Consider the following 23,124-nt stretch of genomic DNA (forward strand, 5'->3'; position numbering starts at 1 on the left):
TGCTCTGCTAGTTGTTGTGTAGGAATGATTTGTAGTTGGCAGCAAAATTCAGTTCTAGCATGTTGAAAGATCTAATAAGAGTCTTCCAGCTCTCGGGCAGAATCAGTCCTTGGTTTCTATTAAGGTTTTGTTCTGAGTGGAGAACAGCTGTGGCTTCTTTTATAATTCAGGAGTGGAAGTCCTCCTCTAAGTAGGGCATTGAGCTTTTATCCCATTCTATAATGTGATTAGTCCTAGCAAAATGAAAGGCTAACCCCAATTTGTATTCTCTATTATTGTTGACATCTCCTATGTGTTCCTTCTTCCTGATTTCAAAACTTCTTGAAGTCTGGCCAATATAGTTCAAGCCACATGAGCAAGGTATGTTGTAAACTCCGACATATTTAAAAAATGGATGACTGTCTTTTGGAGATCGTAAAAATTGGCGAATGGGTTTGTGCAGGTTTAAAAGCTACTCGTATACCATGTGGTTTGAGGAGTCTGGCAATCTTATTAGAAATTGTATCTACAAACGGAATCTCAGTGGTAGGGACAATTTCTAATAAGATTGCCAGACATGCATCTGCCACACCCATCCATCTGCTTGATAGAGGATGTAGCATGATTCATTGTTCCATAACAGCTTTCCAAGTTTGTACATGCTCTTTGCACTACTGAAGACAGTACTGCATGTTGGTTCAGGTAATGTGGGGCTTGCATATTGTGGTCCTTCTATCTAAATCCATGTTGTGAGCCTTGGTTCTGAATGTTTTTGTGCAGATTGTGTTCTAGTCAATGCCCAGAACTCTGCGTTCCTACATGTCAGTACCAACATATATATCAGCTGACAAATGCCGTTTTTTACATATTATCCTTTGTAGCAACCTACGGTAACGTTCAGTGAGTGTGGTGGGTCATCCAATGTGGATGGCACTAGAAGTTGACTCCCTGCACTTCCATTTCATTATACGGTATCACTGATTGTTGACCTGGGCTGGCCCAATTTGTCAATAATTTGCCAACAGATAATTCTTCAACATGGCATCCTACCATGCCTTTTTCAAACTCCGTCACTTTCTCCAATTTAAACCAGCAACAAACACGACTCATTACATGGCATGATGCACTTTGCCCATGGGGATGTCCTTTGACTTCTTTCCAAGCAGAGTGTGTGTGTGTGCGTGCGTGTGTGTGTGCACTTGCGTGCGTATTACACCTTACTTCCAATATCATTAAAAATTGAAAAACTTACATCAGCTAAAGTGAAGATTTAAAAAAAAAAAAATCACTTCCTGCCTGTACTTGGCTTACTTTCCAAATATTTTTGAACAAGTGAAGATACACAAACCTATCTGTCCCATACATTCTGCATTTTACAAAAACATATCATAACAGCCTTTTTATCAAAATTTATCTCAAGTAATGAAAGTTATTATTAAAAAAAAATATAGCATTTATGATTAAAAACACCAAACTTTAGTAATACGACTAATAACATCCTGACAGTATTCTTTATTCCTCTTCTCTATATATATATATATCAAGTAATATATAATAAAACGGTTAACAAATATAAGGGAAATTAGAATTTAACATCAGCTCCTATATGCTCATTGTAACATGAGCATCATTCAAAAATTCAGAAGACCTGGTTACAACATTCACATTATGAAATATAATAATGAATCATATAGCATGATGCTTCCTTGTATCTTGGTCACAGTAGAATAAACAGAAAAAGGTGCTTTTTCCTGTTTATTTTAGCATTAAAAAGCACTAAAGTTCCAGAGAACCAAGTTTAGTTCTGTAATTCAAGGTTAACATTTCTTTTAAAAAATTATGAACAATTTATGGGAAGTAATTGCAATTAACTGTTCAGAATATTTTTTGAATTATTTAAGTGAATGAGCTATGACTCTGTCCTTTGGTCTTCCTTCCTTTCTGTCTTCATTACAAATAAATGAATGGTTGTCTTATCTCCATGTTATGAGAGCCATTTTCAATTAAGAAAATATTTAGCTTTGCTCAGCATTCTCAAATATTTTTTACTATTATTTGAATTTTTAACCAAAAATATATTTAACTACATTTGCACTGTACAATAGCTATCATTGCTATTTCTGCATATATTATTTATTTGTTCTTCAGTAAGCAAAGTGGTGTTCTCATACTTGATCATGAAATTCCTGTACTACTAAAACAAAATACTGTGTGTCTGATACAAAAAATAAAATAATAAAAGAACTTTCATTATTGGATTTAGCATTCCATGTATTCATATGTAAAATATAATAGAGCCACAATTCTGTGACATCTATGCCAGTATTCAAACAGATGAAAAAGTATTACTGATGAAAAAAATAACAATTTCTTACTGCTTTGAAACTGTGTCAATAGTTTCAGAGTAGTAGGAAATTGTACAACATTATTCATAGATATTCATCACTTCCAAAATGACCTAGAATTGTTTTGGAGTTGTATATAATTGTGGTAATATTTGTGTTTGTGTATAAGGTTATATGTGTAAATGCAAATAAGTATGGAATTTCATTTTTTTATACATATAAAAATGTGAAATTTAATATGATAAATGCTTGAAAACAAATTAAATAGACTCTTGAGAAACATCTTGATGTTTCTCCTGAATATTAAGAAATGAATCTTATAAACAGGATTTGCCTAAGGTGACAACTTTGTTTTCCAGTTTTGAAAGAATTTAGGTAAGTTTATCACCTGTCTCATTGCAGAAACTGGTTCCAGCTTATCAGACACCAAAATGACCATTTTTATTTTTTTGCATATCATTTGATACACATTGTTCATCTGTAATAATGCGGGTAAGTAGCCAAGCGCTTGTTAGTAATAATTTATCTCAACATTTCTCATACTTTACATTAATAAAAGCAGAGGATATATATAGAAATTAAGGAATCAAAATAAAATGCTTACCATAATCACAGATTTTTAGTGGATATTACTATAAAATTTAAGTTTGCTATAGACATAAGTTATACTTAGTTTGAAAACTGAGTATATTTTTTAATCCATATAAAGGAATATAGTCGAAAGACTTCATAGATAAACTTAGAAACATTAATGCATGCAAATGTAAAGTAATGAAACCTATGTAACTTGAAAAGTGAGAATGCTTAAGAATGCTGAAAGATAGAACACTGTTCAATTAAAAGAAAAAGAAATGTTGAATAAAACTAATAAGGATATGAAAAGGTGTAACATAGAAAACCTCTAATACCATACATTGTGATATTATGGAGACCACTATCATGTTATAGGAATAATGACTTTCATTTCCTAACATTTTGGCCTTCATGTAAGGCATCATCTGGAGTACACACACACAGAATAACATTACTATTCAAAAATTTACAAACAGTAAGTTAAAGTATTATCATAATTTGTAAACTGTTATCTTATTGTCTTGACCTCTTATGTAAACATTAAAGCTATGTGCCCTGTTTTTTTTTTTATGGCCAGAGACCAGATTCAACCATACTACCCTGTAACAAAAACAATACCAGTAAATGCTATAGCATTAGTGGTCACATAATCCGTCATCCTCAAAAATACACACATCACCTGACAGGATGACACCTGGCATTCTTTCCACTCGAGCTATTTTACGCCTACCCAACTAACCCTATATAAATCCCAAATTTGCTCATCCTTAGAATACTGTTCACCCATTTGGAGTAGTGCACCTAAAACCTCCTTGAAAATTCTTGATGCTGTCCAGAGGAGAGCAATGCAACTCATAGATGATGCTTCCCTCACAAGCTCACTTCAACCTTTATCCCGTGGATGTTTCAGCTCTGTCTCTCTCTTCTACAGGTACTTCCATGGTCACTTCTCCAGTGAATTGGCAAACATCATTCCTCCACTTACTGTTAGGCCTGTTAAAACAACAGCAGCAGATATCCAACGTCCCTTGACAGTAAAACTACAAACTCATTGAGCCTATTTCTCTTCCTCATTTATTCCATCTATCTCTGTTCTCTGAAACATCCTTCGCCAAGATGTGTTTCCCAACAATATCAACCGACAGCTCTTTAAAAACAATGTTAGTAGGTTTCTTCTGTCTCAACCCTTATCTGCACCTTGCACATGGCACTGATGAGCTATAGGTTCTAGTACCTCTTGTGTGTTGGATCAATATTTAAAAAAAAATGTAGTTTTAGAAATCATTTGACCTGTATTACTGTCACTGTGCAGTGAGATAGTTTCACTCATATATATATATATATATATATATACTTTGATTGTACTGTCATGAAGTGTGAAAGTAGGCACATGTATGGCTACTGTTATGAATGCCATGTCTGATTTTGCACCTGTGTGATGTAGCATTTGCTCAGGCAGGTGAGAACTGGTAGTGTACTATTTGTCTCTTGGCTGATGGTAATTTGGATTATTTTATTGCATATTTCAACTTTACAAAAAAAAAAGAGTTGTTTCCAGAAATTGCAATTACATGTTTTCTCTCTCTAACCTTCCTCTATCAGAATAGGAGAGCAAAAGGCATTGATGAATGTATAACTTTTAACACACTATATGCCTACTGCAGTCTGTATGGTATGGGAAGTTATGTCCCATCTTGATCTTCATGTACACATCAAAAGTACTCATGATTTCTTGATTAGAGAAGTGAATGTTTGTTAAAAGAAGCTACTATTATTGTTGATAGTGATGTTTTCTCACTGGCATGGGATACTAGAGTGTACAGAGGATTCGAAATTGGAAGTGATCATCATTTAGTCCTGAGCAGGATAAAATTGAATTTCATATTGAAAAGAAGAACATGTAAGAAAATTTTAAAGCAAATAAAAGTTGAGCAGGCTCTCAGATATGAACTGTAGACTAAAATACGCAAACATTATTCAAGAAAAAATTAAAGAGTTTGAGAACAGGAACCAAACCTTGGAGATTCACTGGCATATCTTGAAGAAAACATTGATTGATTGATTCAGCCAGAGAGGCATGTGGTGAAGTTGTCTGCAAGGATAGAAAAATCAGAACTCCATGGTGGACACAGGAAGTTAAAGAGGCAGTGAAGGAAAGAAGAAAGCATATCAAAAGTTCCTGGCAAATAAGTCAGCTTGTGCTCTTAGAGAATACAGAGGCTAATGTAAGAAAGCTGAACACTGTGTAAAACTAGCTAACATGGGAAGACTTTGGTAAGAACATAGAAAATAAATATAAATATGGTGGCAAGATATTCTGAAGGTTGTTGAAAAAGCTCAGAAATGGAGGAGAGTGCTATTAAAGGAGTTAGAGATGATAAAGGTGACATGAAAACTGGAGAAAAAGATATCCTGGATGTATGGAGTAATTACTTTGAAAAATTGCTAAATGGAACAAGCAGTGACAGCACAGTGGTAAAAAGCACTCAACAGGCATGCAATCAGGAATACATATCCATACTTGAAGTAGAAAAAGTCATCAAAAGCCTGAAATGTTGAAGGGCAGCTGGAATAGATGATATTCGACTAGAAATGCTCAAGTATGGACGAATTCCATATGATTGGAGTAGAACTCTCAAAGTACCCATGCGCAAAAAAGGGAAATAAAACTGAATGTGAGATTACAGAGGTATTTCCATACTGAATGTTCCTGGTAAGATATATGAAAGTATACTTGAGAAATGGTTGAGAAGGATTTTGGAAGAAAAGCTTGGTGAAGAACAAACTGGATTCAGGCCAAATGGAGGATGTCAGGATCAGATTTTCACTTTACAACAAATAGTTGAGAAATCGTGGGAATATAACAAGAATCAGTGTTGAAGTTTTGTAGATCTGGAAAACGCATATGACTAAGTGTCATGAGAAAAGGGTGTCAGTGGAACATTATATCAAGCAATATGTATCTTTATTTGAGTTGTAAGTCAGCAATTAGAACTGAAGGGAATACAGGAAGATGGTTTAATATTAAATCTGGAATCAGACAAGGATGTACATTATCCTCTCTGTCATTCATTATCTATAGGATCACATTATGAAGGTAAGTGGTATTAAACCTGATATCAAAATTGGAAATGTTATTCTCAGCTCTTTACTTTATGCAGGTGATTCTAAATAAATCTGCTACAAGTCTCCAAGATTCCCTGACTAAATTGAATAACTGTTGTAATAGATTTGGTATGAAGGTTCAGTAATAAGACAAAGATAATGAAACTAGGCAGAAGCGTTGAAAATATCAAATGCATTGTGAATGGAGAACCTATAGAACAAGTAAAACATTTCAGCTACTTAGGCACGATTTTTAGTGAAAATGGTAAATTAAAAATGAAAATAGACAACAGAATCAACAAAGCTGGTATGGAAGGAAGTCAACTGAATAAATTTATAAGGAATAAGAGAGAAATTAGTCAAAACACTAAATTAGCTGCATATAAGATGTTCAAACCAGTTTTAACTTATGGATCTGAGAGCTTGGTTAGAAATTAAACTTCACCAAATACTGGAGAACACAGATATGAGATCCTGAGAAAGAGGGGCATGAACAGATGGCATCAATTGCAATATTGTTAAAAACAAGGATATTAAGAATGAACTTGACATTGTTAGCATCCATGAATGTGTTAGCAGAGCTAATCTTAGGACAGGAAAGATTAGCAAAACAAGTGTTCTTTGCCAGGTTGGCAGGAAGAAGACCCAGAGGAAGACCAAGATATACATTGATTGATAAAGTAAAAAGTACCTTAAAAGATAGAAATATAAGATCTAATAATGTTGGAATCTTGACAGGTAGCAAATTGATTTGGAGGAATATTGTAGATAGGAAGTTAGTGGTGATGGAAGTTTTTCATGTAGTACAGTGGTATCTCTCTAATTTGAACTAATAAAAACCGTGCTCGTTCGGATTAGCGAATTTTCGCCCAAGAGACAACAATAACTAGTGTTTAAGACAAAAATAATCAGATTCTAATGGTACGTCAATTTAATTCTGTAAATAAATATAGTATCTGATAGAAAAAAAGTTACTATACTGTAATGTAAAACTTAAAAAATAATACAGTACACAAGTTTATTTTAGTAAAAAATTTAGTTTGTATGTACCTGTATTGTTGAAGATTCGGATTTAATAAAACTACAATAAAAAAACTATCAGTACATAATTTAATTTGTATAAAATAAAAAATATTACTTTCTTGTACACAACCCACAAAAAAAGTTTCGCAAAATAACACAAAAAAGTTTTTTTATTTCTTTCTAAAAAAAGTCACTGATTTTCTTTTGCTTCTTGGAAGCTATACTTTTTTCGAATGCTTTTTCTCGGAGCTGCATTAGCAATAAAATTTTGTGGAATGGCGTATCATTCTGCTTAGCCCATTCTATACACACATTAAAACTGTCAACTGCCTCTTTATGTGTTACTCTTTTACCATTCCTTAACATCTATTTGTGAAATTTCAACATCTGGATTTATATATTTTTAACCAAATTATGCACGTTTTGAATTTCCTCTTTTTGTGTATCACCGTAGTTATCTTGGTAAATTCAAGAAGGCCACAGTTTTTTCCATGACGCTTGAATTGCTTCAGGTTCGATGGCTTCCCAGGCAAACATGAACACACAATAAATCAAAATAGACCTACCGTATAACCGTACAATTGACAACATGAAAAAACACTCTACTGTAATAATAATAAAATAAATAATAGTTAAAATAATAATTATTAAATAAAAATAATAGTATGCAATACAATAATATTTAATAAATAAAACCTTTTTTCTTTCAAACCCCAGTTCGGATTACTGGAGGGTTCGGACTAAAGAAGTTCAGATTAGCGTTAAGTTAGTGCACTCACCACTTCTCTTAAAATGGATCCAGATTTTCAATTGCCAATTTGCTAGTGCCTGTTTTATGTGAGTCCCACCTGCCATAGGCTGTGAACTTATTGTACTTTAATACTGTGAGTGGACGTGAGGGTTAGATAATTTGGAATTTCCTGAACATGGAACTTTTCCATCTTCAGGAATTTTGGGGTCTCCATTAATTAAGGTGGTGGTCACTGAGTAACAAAATTCTTCTGTCACCTAATATAACTTAAGTAGCGGTGAATGATCTTGAGAGAGGTCTAGACTATGAGGTTGGAACAGTCTCCTTGAGTGATATTAACTGACAAACAGAAATGCTGTGGCAAAAACTACTTCATGAATCATGCTTGTTTATAGTTATATGTGAATCCTGTTCTGAACATCAAACAATGAACATTTTCTAGTCATTTCATGTTCAACTAAGCACAGTATAGTGATCTTGTACTGGGCAATGAAATTTATCTGCTACTTGGGTGTATCAAAGCTTATTCATAACAGTACTTACTCCTAACCATAATTGAAAATCTTAACCTAAAAGATTCAGATATCATAGTTGGTTATGACATTACATCATTTTTTATCAGTGTGCCTTTTAACATAGACCCTTAACCTTATTAACCACCTTACCGGCCATTATGGATCAAATCATTTCATGTTCAACTAAGCACAGTATAGTGATCTTGTACTGGGCAATGAAATTTATCTGCTACTTGGGTGTATCAAAGCTTATTCATAACAGTACTTACTCCTAACCATAATTGAAAATCTTAACCTAAAAGATTCAGATATCATAGTTGGTTATGACATTACATCATTTTTTATCAGTGTGACTTTTAACATAGACCCTTAACCTTATTAACCACCTTACCGGCCATTATGGATCAAATACGCATACTCATACGCTTCGTATCCATCATATATTTCAATGTAATATCAATGGTATTACAATTTTAATATGCACTTCGCATCCATGATAAACTGGACGTATATATACATCTTGGCCGGTAGTGTGGTTAAGCCACATTTTCCCCCTTTCACATTTATGTATTCAGATTAATCATTTATTTCCTCTCTCTCCTTACAGTTAATTTCCATATGGAATTTCTGGACAACTGAGCACTCATCACAGCTACACATAAACCAACATTTTGTCTATGCTATATAGGTGCTTTTGCTATTTGTTCTTATGGCCTAGACACATTAGATACATTTTTAACACATTTACACTACCAATATTCAAAAATACTTTGCCATAGAAAAAGCAGCTGACTTTCTCCTTCAGAGATAGTAGTGACACAACTACCAATGACTCATTATCCTTCTCTTTTTATTGAAAATCCACTTATATGGCAGGTATTTACATAAGAAATTGCCAACCACTACCCATCTTTACAGTATAGCATCCTCAAAACGCAATGTATAAAGCCATAGCTGTTTGTTGAATGACACCCAGCCCTAGAAACTGAACTTGAGTACTTCATTCAACCTTTTTTTAACCAATGGCTACATCACCCATAAAATAAACAAAATACTACATGTCCTCACCAGCCCTTCTACAACTAACACAAAGATCACAATAAAACTATTCCTTATATTTATTCAAGGCTTATCTGAAAAGATAGCTGAGGTTCTCTGCAAATGCAAATCTTTATACCACCTTCAAATCACAAATTCAGCCAACTATTTTCATTCATTTTAAGGATCAACATCTTTCACATCCTATAGTATAAAGTTTCCTTTGTCTACAGCTTGGCCTACTTTGGGCAGACTGGTTGTTAACCATCTGCTTTGAACACAAGAATTACATCCATAGTCATCTGCATGACAAATCAGAACCTGGTAGACCATGCTCTGGATATTCTATTACACATGATTAAATGAAAGAAGACACCTGTGTTACACAGAAGTTACTGCAGGTGTGAAAGACTACTGCTAGAATCAGCATTGGCTGTGAAACACTCTTCTAACCTCAATAAGCATGGCTGTATTAATATGCCAAATGTTCTGGGAAAGTCATTCTAAGATGACCACATTTAGCATGAACCTGTATTGAAGTGAACATGAATTTGCTATTATCTGGCCACTAGAAGGTGCCTTATTAGGTGATGAGTTCCTTTTCAGTTAGAATTTGAATAGTTTCCATAGCATTCTAATTGAGTGCCCACAGTTGTAATTTGTACTCTGATGCTGGTTAGAAAACCAGTGAAATATTGGCAAGTTTAATAAATTATTTCTTCTTCTGGTGTTTATGCCATGAAGCACTTATGAATAACCACCAACACCTAACACTTTCTGAAGGCCAAGCATTTAAATGTTGGAAGAGCATATTCCTCTGTACTATTATATATGCTATAATTCTGTGAGAATGTTCTTACTTCTTAAATACACTGAATACAGGTAGGCAATTTGCAGTTAGGTGGATCATACACTTTTAATGGGCATGCAGCTAGTCTTCACAAAATATTGTTGCCTTTTATGCAAGTGAGGTAGTTAAGCTAAAGGCAAACATTATGGGGAGAAATGGTTTCACATCTTCCCCTTGTAAAGTTCAAGAATTCTCCACAACCACTCCACAATTATACTTGGTTTGAAAAATTTTATTCAGGCTTAAAATAAGAACTGTGATGGTTCCTGTTATTTCTTTCTTTCTTTATTTTTGCTGATTCTAGATCAGAGAAACCACTGATGGCTATAAGTGGATGACTTAAACTGTAAAGTAAATATTCATATATTTATGATATGGTATAAATTCATATAAAAGGCAATTAGTATACATTTTTATTCCTGAAAATGGGAGGATAAGCCAATTTAAATTTGTATGGATTCAGTACACTTAAATTAATCCTGCTTGCCCACTTTCAGCTTCAAGGTGAATGGAAAAATTCTTCAGCATAATAAATTTAGTTTAATCCTTTATCCAAGTGTAAGCAAACAAAGTTTGCACCTGAAGTATCTTCAGGACTGAGGCAACTTGTGGTAAAGGTGAACCAAGCTTTCATCACTACTTGTCTTAGTATCTCCATAATGCAAGTCATATAGGTAAATATGACCTCTTACTGCTTCCACCTTAGTATCACCACTTCTGGGTCTGGCTCCCACTAACGAGACCTCAATAAAGGTAGAAACCGGTCTGGGGCAGTGACCCTTCCCTTAATGCATATCATTATACATGTTCACAAGGAGATGTGCTTTGCATTATGGGAGATACTAAGACAAATAGTGATGAGAGCTTGGTCCACCTTTACCATGAGTTGCCTCAGTCCTGAAGATATTTCAGGCGCAACCTTTGTTTGCTTACACTTGGATAAAGGATTAAACTAAATTTATTATAGTCTAACCAAGTGGAAAAAAACTTCCAAGAAAAATTCTTCAGTTCATTGCTCAGTGTTATTTCTTTTATTTTGTGTTTTTTCACATTTTGTATTGTTGACATAATTCGAAATTGGTTGGGTCAAATTGTTTAGGGAAAGGCAGCTTTAAGAAGTGATAACACTACAAAAATCACTTCAGTTACTGATGTTTTGACATGGAGGTATATACCTTTTGTAAGGAGATGTCTTGTCTTTATGTATTTTCAGTATAATCCACTGGTTTGAAATGGATCTAATATGCCATTTCCAATAAAAATAAGGAAAAGTTTTTTAAAGCTTCATGCCAGTTAAAAGATTGGCACGAGGCTTGAAACAGATCTTTGTAAGGGATAGTGCAAAGTTAGCATATTGCATATCTGCTAGCAAACACACTAAGACCAACATTAAAGAGAATTTGAGATTATGAATTATATGCATAATACTAGAAATTAAAGAACAGATAACGTATGTTAAAATAATTTTAATTAAAAAGTTTTACCCACGTATCTAAGTCATCTTCACTATAACTAAAAAATGGAACAACACAATATATGGTTAATGGAAAGATTCTAAAAAGCCACAATAGCTTTATCAAGGTAATTCAACCAATTTGTAATTTAATAAAACATAAAAAATTTGCACTTTTTTATCTACTAATTTTTCCAATCTTCTATAAGTGCCTCCTTAGTGCAGTTGAAAGAATGATGGGATATTTCAGAGATTATTCAGATATTTTCCCTTTTATCTGAATTCGATTTTCATCAGATGAGGGGAATCTTTATACAGACTTTCAATCGAAGCTGAATATCTCATATAAAAGTTGCGGGCTTTTTTCTTTTCTGTTGAAAACTTGGGAGCTTTTCATCTTGCATAAGCAAAAGCCAGAGAACACACAATTTACAGACACTGGATTGTAGACAGCATTGGGAGTAGATGATAAACAGTGGCATGTATGCAGATGGGAGTATTGAGTAGTGTGGACAGTGGGTTGAGGGTAGTGGCGTACCCTCCTGTGATGAGTCGTTGGAAGCCTTGGAGTAATAAATAAGGAATCTGCTTTTATGTAGAAATTTTGTGTTATTCCAAGGGAAGCTGTGCTTAGGAAAGATGGTATGTTCAGCAAGACCAGATAGTTCAAGGTATATGATATAAGATTTGTCCTCTACATGATGAAGAAAGGTAGAATCTTCCAGGTTGTCCAAAATAAGATAACTACAAGAGCAAGCGATTTAGAAGATGCCCGGAAAATTTAAATTGAGAAAGCTTGTTTTTTAGCAACAAAAGGTGGGTTTTTTAGCAACAAAAGGTGGTCATTTTCTGACAGGACAAAATGCCACATAGATGTTGAGAGACTTAAACATTTTTGACATAATCAGAATTTTACTTTAACATAGGGATGTAGAATATAATTTCTTCTTGATCAAAGTAAGTGGGAATCCTATAGCTGTTAAAAGCTCTTTGTTGACTTTACTGAAATCATTTGTCAAGAAGACTGATTTGATTATATGGAACATTTATATAAAGAAACTTGTGAAGCATTAATGCATTGTCTAAACTTAAATGGATCAGATGGCCTACATTGGTCCCTTATGGAAGATAAATCATTTTCATTCTACTTCAATCTACTAATCTTCCTTTTTGAAATTATAAATCGGTTGACTGTTTTGTTACCTTGCTAAAACTATTTGTGGTGTTGTTTTTCTTAGAATCTTTCTATTAATTGTATATTATGTTGTTCCATTTTTAAGTTGTACTGAAGATGCCTTAGATACATAGGAAAAATTCTATGATTAACATTTTTTAACAGAAGTTATCCATTCTTTAATTTCAAATATATATGTGCAAGGAAGCCATGTCCCTTATGTTTCCTAGCTATTACTATATCCCCAAAGACATAAGTAAATTTTGATATTATCTGATATGTATATTTTTTAAATTTCATTAATTAATGGAAAATTAGATTAGGATTCATGTGATATGTAAAGATATTCATTGTTTATAGTGTATTTCATATAGTATGGCAAAATCATGCAAAAAAAAAAAGTGCTGTTTTTTTGTTTGTTTTGAAAGAATTCCATTTCTTGAGTGACAAAATCATATTCTCCTCTTGAGTGTCCTCTTATTTTGCTGTTTAAGAGAATAAACAATTAAATCCAAAATGATATATATATTTTGTGCTTTATGGTTTCAAAATGCAATAATTATTTCTTATAATATTGATCTTTTTAAGTGTTTTTTAATTGCTATCTAATCTATGATTACTTAATAGATATGGTAGAAAAAATACATGGTATGTATCTTATATGTATCATGCTTCTGTTGATTTCATGTGGCTTTATGAAGTTGGGTCTGGACCGGTTCCAAGATCAGACACTCAGATAGAAGCATATGGAGGTAAAATGAATAACTAATGAATGTGTTTGTGATGCAGATTGTGTGATGACATGGACTATGGGAACAGCTGATATGTTCTGAAAGCCTTAATGTATTTTATATATATATATATATATATATATATATAGGAGTACTTGGTGAAAACTATGATACATTTTTCATTTCAAGTTTGAGATATATATCTCAAAATATGTCTGCTGGCAAAAATGCTTTGCGATTTTAAATATTAATTTAATTAGGTCATAAGTAAATGAAATATTGACTTAAATATCTTTTTGATTAAATTTACATTGGCTTTGAGTTATATCATGCTGTTTCCAAATTAAGCATTAAAATTATTTTTAATGAGTCATATCAAATAACTTTCATAATTACATATTAAGTGAGCACTTTTTACTTCTCGTCTGAGCATGCTCAACATCAATAGGTCATTGCTGATAGGATAATTGTTTTCTCCTATAGATATAGGTTATATTATGCCTCTGATTTAAAGTAATAAGTGTGCATCTGTATGTGTAAATTGTGGTTTTATACTAAAAATCAGATTTTTTGTTGCGTTTTCTTTTCTTTTTTTTTCTTTTTTTACACTAAGTTGGCAAAAATGGTTACTTTCGAAGGAGGGACAATCAAAAAATGAATTTTCCCATTTGTGTGGCATCTGATAAAATATTCTTAATAGAAACTTTCTGAAGATTATCAAATATATTACAGTATTTCTTGCAGTTTGCTTCATAGTATTTACTTTTTAAACAAATTTAATTCCAGTAGCTCTTGAGTGAACTGAGTTTTGTCATTATTTTAACATGCTAATAATTCAAGTTTTTCCTTATTGATTATTATTATCCTCAGTCCTCCATGGAGTCAGCCTTATCACAGGAAGTGCCTCTGTCATGCACACAGTGCATCATACTATGCCTTAAACTCATTCGAATTATCTGCAGACACCACACTCTAAGACAGTGCATTCCAACCATTCACCACCCTCCATGCAAACAAACCTGGTTCTCATCTCCTTTGCTCATACCCTTCTTATGCCACTTCCAGGGATGATCTCTTGTCCTCCTCCCACCATTCTGTGAAACCTCTTCAATGTTAGTCTTATAAGAACCATTACCAACTTGCATATCTCTATCATATCATCCCTCCTCTTTCTATCCACTAGACTTTGTAAATTATATTTTCTCAACCTTTCTTCATTTTCAACATTCCAGAAGCGTGCCACCTTAGTCAATCGCCTATGGACCCCTTCCACTATATCTTCATCCTTTTGAAAACCATGTGACCAAATGAAATCTCTGCACAGTAATCCTTATGTGACCTAATACAAAAGAACCATAATCTCCTTATTTCTATGTCTGCATCCTCTGCATTTTTCCAGAATTCCTTATGCTGTCCTCACAATTTTAGCAACGTAAAATTTTAAATTTTACGTTGGTCTAAAACTCTAAATTTTAGACCCCTATTCATCATCACCCTCAGGTCTGTTATCTTCCACCTCCTCATCTACATCCTATCTTTGTTTTCTAAATTTTAAAACTTTATACTTTGAAATATTGAACTGGCATTCCCACAACCATTCATTCAGTCGGTTCAAGTCTTTTTTAAATTCCTCTGCTCTACTCCTCATAATTCTTCCCAACTTTGCATTATCTGCAAACAACAATGTTCCCATTCAAACTTCCAGTATTAACATGCAGGTTAAACAGCAGTGGGCCCTAAAACAGACCCTTCAGATACATCACTAGTGACTTTCCTCTTCTGGAATATTGCTCCTCCCCCAATGCACAACTGGCTAATACCTATCAGATAGCCAATCTCCAATCCAACTTGCTAATCTGATATCTATCCCCCATCCTTTCTCATTTAACTGTCAACTTATCATATGGCAATCTATCAAATGCCTTTGCAAAATCCAAGTATATTATTTTTTTAGCAAATTTGTGCTATTCACTGAAGAGAATACTACTTTTGTCAATCCAGTTCTGGATCCTGGTTCTAACTAACTTCTCCAGCACCTGACACACAGATTGACCTATAATTTCAAGCTTGAGTTTCATCATCTCTCTTATGAAACAGTACAATCTTGCCTTCTTCCACTCCTTTAGAATGTTTCCCATTGTGAGACTCATATTAAACAAGTATGTCAACTCCCTGACATATTCCCTCAAAATACTTGATATGCCATCAACAGCTTTATTAATGTCAAGTGTACTCAATTCTACATACACCTCTTGTTCAATCATAGCCAGTCTCTCTTCCTCACCTTCTGCTGTTGTCAAACTGTGCATGCTGTCACATTCACAAGGATAGAAAAATGTTTCTCAACTGCTCATTTAATATCTCATTTTTTTATTTTTTTTTATTTTTTTCTTGCTGGCTACTTATCAAAATAACTCCCTTGTTTTTTGTGTCATTAGCTAACTGCTGCAAACATTGGCTGTTTTGCTATCCTTACCAAAAGGAGGGTGATTACCAACGGAATCACCCTCCTTGTCTGTTCTTTGTATTCCTCATGAACTGATTATCACGCATCTTATGTTGCCTCCATAATCCCTTCTTCCTTCGTATTGCATGCTTAATCTCTTCATTCATCCATTTCACACCTGCCTTATTTAACTTTCTGACTCTTGGAATACATTTAGACATTGCTTTTACTCGATAGTTCTTGAATAGCACTCAAGCAGCATTGATCTCCTTTCTACCAAACTGCATGCCATGCTGTATAGCTATAGTCTGTCTCTTGAGCTTTCATAACCACCAGCCTTGTAGTAGTTCCACATATATTCTTTCCTCACATTACTGCCAATCACCCAGGTAATCGCTTCATGATCACTCTCGCTGATCAGAAAGAGAGATTTGACACCTCATTTATGAGATTTGACATTCTGTTATGAGATGATCAAATCCAAGACCCTCAATCCTCGCATACCCTGTTACACACTGCCTGAGGTTGTCACTAGAACTCTTCACTCGTTATTTTATTTGCACTGTTAAGTGATATTTGTGTTCGATTACTGTATATACAATAATCAATCAATCATCCAACCACTATGGGAAGGAAATTTGCTGATTGTATTATGGAAGCATAGTTACATGGTGTTGTACCACAAGTTGACACAATCACCCATTCAGGGAAGGTTGTCATTTTATGGTGAGATCATTGAATGATCACTGTATTTTTTTATGGGCATTGCAAATATTTGCCAGACTGTTTGTATTATTTATTATTATTTTTATCACACACACGCACACATGAGCATTTGCAGCACACATAGCAGAAATGCTCTGTGTTGGCATAGGTTAACAGAGGAGAAATATGTTGATATTCTTCTGGAGAATACTTCATGGAAAAGCTGTTAACAGTTGGACTATAAGTGAATGTTGCAGCTATTGCTCAAGTTATTGCAGGATAGATTTTGAGCTAAAAAAAAAAAAGTTTGTCATGATGAGTCTGATCCCCAAATGTTAACTTTTAAGAAATATGCAAGCAATTTTATTTTTCTGCATTTTTTTCTGTAATAATTTTAATTTGAAGGAGTTGGCTTGTTAGTAAAAAATACTTTTATAAAATCTATTATAGTCATTGAGCCACATGAACCAAGAATGATTTTGATTAGAATGAAAGCTAAGGAAGAGGGGATATACATGAAAATAATTCAGATCTATGCACCAGATCATTCACATGATGATGAAGAAATAGCTACAAGACTTCATAAACAAAAGTAATAGAAAAATATATCTTAATAGTCACAGGAAATTTCAATTCCAAAATAGGGAAATTCTCACTGGATATGAATGGTATCATGGGCAAATTCAGAATAGATGAGAGAAATAACAGAGGAGAAAAATTACTTGCATTCTGCAAACAAAATAATCTATTCATTTCCAACACCCAATTCTACCACAGGCCTTCCCATAAATATACTTGGACATCACCAGGTAGAGTTACCAAAAATTATATTGACTATATTTTAATAAGAAATAAATGGAAAGCACCCGTCCAGAATCTCAAAGCCCTAAAAAAAATGGTTGATTTCGACTCTTACCATGATGCCCTCTCAGCAAGGATTAAATTAAAATTCAAAAATAACATTCCAAAGAGCAACTGCAACCTAATTAACATAAGCAAAATAAATGAAGAACATAAATAAATTATATGAGAATATCTTAGAAACAGACTCTGCATGGAACCAGTAAAGAACAATAGTCGAAAACACAGCTATCAATTTCCACAAATTATGGGCTCTAAAACCGTGTTATAAATATTTTAATTATTACACGTTTTGCATTTTTACATTTAGCTTGTCTCTGTGTGTGTATATATATGTGTGTGTGTGGTGTGTGTGTGTGTATACTCCAGATGATGATCTTAATATGAAAGTCAAAACATCGGGAAATTAAAATAATTATTTATATTATTTGTAGGTTGTAGAGTCCATAATTTGTGTAAAATGAATGCTGATCACCGTTTAACACTAAAGGAAAGGACACAGCTATCAAGATTCTAGGCACAGTCATCAAACCAAGTGAAATCTTAAAAATCCTAGAAGAAAAAAAGATATTAAATTAAGATATTAATTCTGAAGAAATCGGACAACACTATAAATGGCTAAAAAATAAAATCGATAGAATGTGTAAAGCAGCAAAGGAATCATGGTTAGATGAAAAAGTAAAACAATGTGAGGAAGCAAATAAAAAACATGACACTAAAAAGTTTACAAAATAAAAGGTCTAACCAAATAATATTACTTTAAAAATGAAAGATTCTAATAATATGGAAACTGACTCAATTCAAGATATACAAAAAATATGAAAAGAATACTAACAAAAACACTACTCCAAAGAATCCAAACATGGGATTCATCAAACAGCAAAGCACCTGCTGTCCTAAAAGAGGAGCTATTGAAAGCAATAAACCAAATGAAAACATTCAAAACTCCTGAAATTGACCATATTTCTACTGAAACCAGCGAACCATAAAATATTTATTGAAACTTTTTAACTGAATTTTATTCTCAGGAGAAAGGCCTAAGGATTGGAAAACTGGGATCATAATACCTATCCATAAAAAAAAGGGTGATAAACAAATGCGAAAATCATCGCCCCCATCACCCTTTTAAATCATAGCTACAAGATATTTGTTCGAATTATACAAAATCGCATGCACAAATTAATGGAAGAAATCATTGAGGAGGAACAAGCTGGTTTCAGACCCACAAGATCCATAATTGATCAGATCGATAGAATTATATTGACTGCATTTTAATAAGAAATAAATGGAAAACACCGGTCCAGAATGTCAAAGCCCTGGGGGAAAAAAAAAAATCGGTTCCTAGAGGAAATATGCAAAGAAATCTCCAGTTAACCAGGGATAAATATAAATGGAAGAAACATCAAATATGCAGATGATAGTAGTCCTGGCAGTATCCAAGCTACAATTAGAAAAAACAATCCATCTTTTAAATGAAGCATCTAAAAACTTTGGAATCAATAGGAAAGACCAAAATAATGAAAATAGGAAGAGAAGTTGAAAACATTGAGATAACCCTGGAGAACCAAACCCTAGAACAAGTAAAATCCTTTGTCTACTTAGGAAGCACCATTACATACAGTTTAGACAGCACTGAAACAGTAAAACAGAATTAACATTGGGTGGTCAAACATAAATAAATTAATAAAATATGGAACAATAACAAACTCTTGAAACATCTTAAAATCAAACTAATCAAAACCACAATCATCCCTACAGCAACATATGGAAGTGAGTCATGATGACTCACTAAGAAGGAACTGTTCAAAATAAGTGCATTGGAGGGGAAGCCTAAGAAAAATAAACAAAACACACTGAACTGAACATAAAACCACAGAACAAGTAAAGCAGGATCTCAACTACCAGGACAACCTCACAGACATTATTCTTCTATGTTTGAGAAGACTAGAAATAGAACCATTTGGAAGCAGATTTACAAAGGGGACTCAACCCATCACCTGATGAATGAGATGAAGAATTTTAAGTTACAGATAAGACCAAAAAAAGGAAAAGAAAAACATATTTCAGTGAAGCAGAAATTTTATTATTTCTGCTCAACTATAACACTGTATTCTGATTCTGTATTTAAAAAAAGAAAAAAAATCCCCATATTAGACTCTTTTGTTCGTTTTTCTATATGAAATGTTGATGGTAATAGGGATCATATTCAATTAGCAGCTGTTACTTATTGAACAATATAAGTAACTTCATGCTTGGTTTAAAATTAGAAATATTTTCCAGTTTTTATTGTGCTGTAATTGTTGATATCAAGTAAGTGGGTTTAGAAGCATCATTCACAAAATATAGTTTTCATCATTTTCCTACTAAATACTTTTTTGGATCTCAAGAACATAATTCAATTTTATGACATTGCAATTATAGGAAACTGAAAAAATGACTAATTAACAATAAGAAAATGTCTTTTTTTATATACCATCGTTTATTTTGATTTGAAAGAAAATTTATTCTGCAATAAATTTGTGATGCATATTTAAAAATAGGCATCTGAAAAGCAACATAGTACCACTTATATAAAATTGTCTAAATTTAATGTATAATATTTTTTTTTTATATCAGCCCCACACATGAGGTCACAAAACCTATTACACAACAGTGCTATGTGAGGACAAGAGTCGCTTGAGCAGCTGGAAATCAGTCTTTGGAACAAACTGTATGAGGGAAGGTCATTCCAAAGAATGGAATTAGGAGTTATCAAAAGTTGGGTTGATACATCTAAGTTGAAGGATGGTAACTAGGAATGGCTGAATTTCTTTTTTTTTAGAGGAAATGGAAGAATGATAGTGGCTACTTCAGTGGAGTAACACTCTAAATATACCTACAGCAAAAATTGAGCAGAATATTTGTAAAATAAGTTATTGGAGCAAGTTTGTGAGGGACATGTTATCTGTTAAATAGGCTGCCTCATTTAAATAGCATCAAGCATTTTTAGGGATTTTTGGATGCAGTTCCCCAGATATTGGTCAGAACCCACTAAGGTCAGGCAAATTTGTTTCAAAGCACTTCAAGATAAAAATTCAACATATTTTAAATGACTGAAGTTCAAAGACCTCAGCTTCTCATTCAGCCTAAGCTATAGCCTTCAACAACTATAATAAAAAAGACTGAAAAGGCTAGAAACTAGACCACTAGTCAAAATGGCATTAGAGCCTTTTCTCTCAAGTCCTTGAGTACAGCCTTTTCCCTTCCATGCTTCCATTTCCCTTTCTCACATTCAGATAGTAACCATGATTTCATCACCTAAAGATAATAATGAACTTTTTGCATCAGTCTTCTCTTTCACCTCTTAGACAAACAGGAAGAATCATTTCCTATTAAATCTATAAATATCTCATCACATGTTTCTTCTGATCTTTCTCTAGAAGGATATCAGAAAAATCCTTAAATAATGTAGATACTGTATTATGAATATTATCTGTATTATTACTCATCTCTGAACCCTCTCCACCACCTCCTGATCCTTAAGAAACCCAGGTGAACAAATCTGTGCACAGTAGTCAAGATGAAGCCAAATCATAGCAGTATAATGACCTCCCTATCTATCTTTAGGAAGGTAAAAAAAAAAAAAAAAAAAAAAAAAAAAAAATTTCAACATCCAAGTAATCCCTTTATGCTATTTTGCCAACTTTTACATGTCCTCTAAACTGCAGATCTGTCCATCTCCAAATCCCTAGCCCTGTCAATTTCTTGTAATCCATTACCATCAGTATGATACAAAGTATGTAATCTTTTTGTGTGTAAAGGCTTAAGCTGGGAAAAATTCATGTTAGTCTTAATGCAGTGAAACAGCACTGAGAAAGGATTAAAAATATTTAATTCTTCCAGTATTTTGTCTGTCACCGAGACATCATGGAGTACAATATGAGACTTGTAGCACCCACACAAAGACAACACAAAACTGAGTGAAACACATAGACAAAAGACTGGCTAACTAAGGTAGTGTGCCCTCTTTGGACACCTGTTAGTGGCCTAGGATGTAAACTGAGATCTCGAAGTATTAGTGTTTCCTATATTTTGGGGAGAGTGATACAACCATATTTACTTAAATTAAATTAGACTGATTTCTGAGCATCTGCAAATTCTAAAAATAAACCTATTTCCTCCCTAAGACCTACAGTAGATGTTACAGATTCTCCATGCTATAAATTAGCAAATAAGTTAGCTTGCTCTCTTACCTTCCTCCCTCTCATTATAGAAAAGTGGTCATACCACTTTTCATATAAAAAAAAAAAAAATCCATTTTAAAACTTCCATGAATGCAGCATTAAATAATACGGATACTTTGGTTAGCTTTGATATCACCACACTGTTCACCAATATTCCCTTAAATGACACCTTATCACACCCTATGGTCTTAGAATAATGATGATAATAATAATAATCACTTATAAAGTTTTTTCTCCTGATATTACTGATCTCTTTTTGTTTGTTATCCATTCTGGATGTTTCTCTTTGAAGCACAAAGTTTATAGACATAGGGCACCGACATAGATTCCCCCCCTCTTACTCCCTCCCCTTGCCATTTTTTGTGAAATATTTTGAAAAACAACCTCTTGACTCAGCCTCTCTCAAAATTATCAGGTTAAGATATTTGGATGATGTGTTCTCCATTTGGCCACATGGCCCAGACACCATTACTCTTTCTTTTCTCACCTGAATAGTCTTCACCCTAGAATCCAGTTTACCACTGAAAAAGGAACTAATAATAGTTTAGCCCTTTTAGACACTGTGGTAACATGCCTGCCCAATGGTAACCTTGTCCTTTTTCAGTATACAGTAAGCCCACCCATACAGGCAGATACGTTCACAAACGTTTCTATGTTTAATGATACTATATTGTTGACAGAGGAAGCCCTATCAACAATATGGTATCATTAACCAATAAAGCCCATAGCCTTTGTTCCAATGAGTCCTTTCTTACAGTAGAATTTAATCACATACACTAAAACTTCATATCTAATGGCTGTAGTTTTTGCAGTATCCAAAAAAAAAAAAAAATCCTTCAGAAAGATTTTAGTAATGCTATCATCATCCTCTATGTCTGAGGCACTTCAGAAAAAATAGCTAGTTCTGAAGAAATACAATCTTTGCACAGCTTTCAAACCCCACCAAAAGCTTGCTATCCTTATTTGTTCTACTAAAGGTTAGCTCCCTCCTCTCTCTCTGTGCCTGGAGTATATAAAGTGGCCTGTTCCTGCAAGTTGGCTCACTATGTACAGACAGGAAGATCAACATCTGCATGAAAAAATGCACACACACACACACACACACATGAAAAAAATATATAATTTAATAAATAAATACATCTGCTGTCATGACTATGGTCAAATGGGGCCTTGTGAACCATATAAAATACCTCATAGAATCAGTTGGAAAAAGACCACCATGCTTCATCACAGTAAATTTAGAAGAGGAAAGACTATTTTGGAATCTGTTGGTTTCCTCAGAAATCAACCTAATTTAATTAAATATAGTTGCATTAAACTTTCCAGAATATGGGAAACACCAGTACTTCAAG

General features: G+C 33.5%; 1 protein-coding gene across 6 annotated transcripts in view; it reads left to right on the top strand.

Moving 5' to 3' along the window:
• The window catches only part of wap (DDB1 and CUL4 associated factor wap), a 292,568-nt gene that overhangs the window by 210,331 nt on the left and 59,113 nt on the right, over window positions 1-23,124 (top strand). For 5 of the 6 annotated variants that reach the window (XM_090404556.1, XM_090404554.1, XM_090404557.1 and 2 more), the window contains one exon: window positions 13,508-13,558. The exons of the other annotated variant lie outside the window; for it this stretch is intronic. In XM_090404556.1, coding sequence (XP_090260682.1) covers window positions 13,508-13,558 — 51 coding nt within the window. The remainder of the gene's footprint in view (window positions 1-13,507; window positions 13,559-23,124) is intronic. 6 annotated transcript variants of the gene reach the window in all.

This window comes from Typopeltis vanoorti, chromosome 15 (assembly GCF_054136105.1).
Source record: "Typopeltis vanoorti isolate ZY-2024b chromosome 15, IOZ_Tvanoo_1.0, whole genome shotgun sequence".
Taxonomy (NCBI): domain Eukaryota; kingdom Metazoa; phylum Arthropoda; class Arachnida; order Uropygi; family Thelyphonidae; genus Typopeltis; species Typopeltis vanoorti.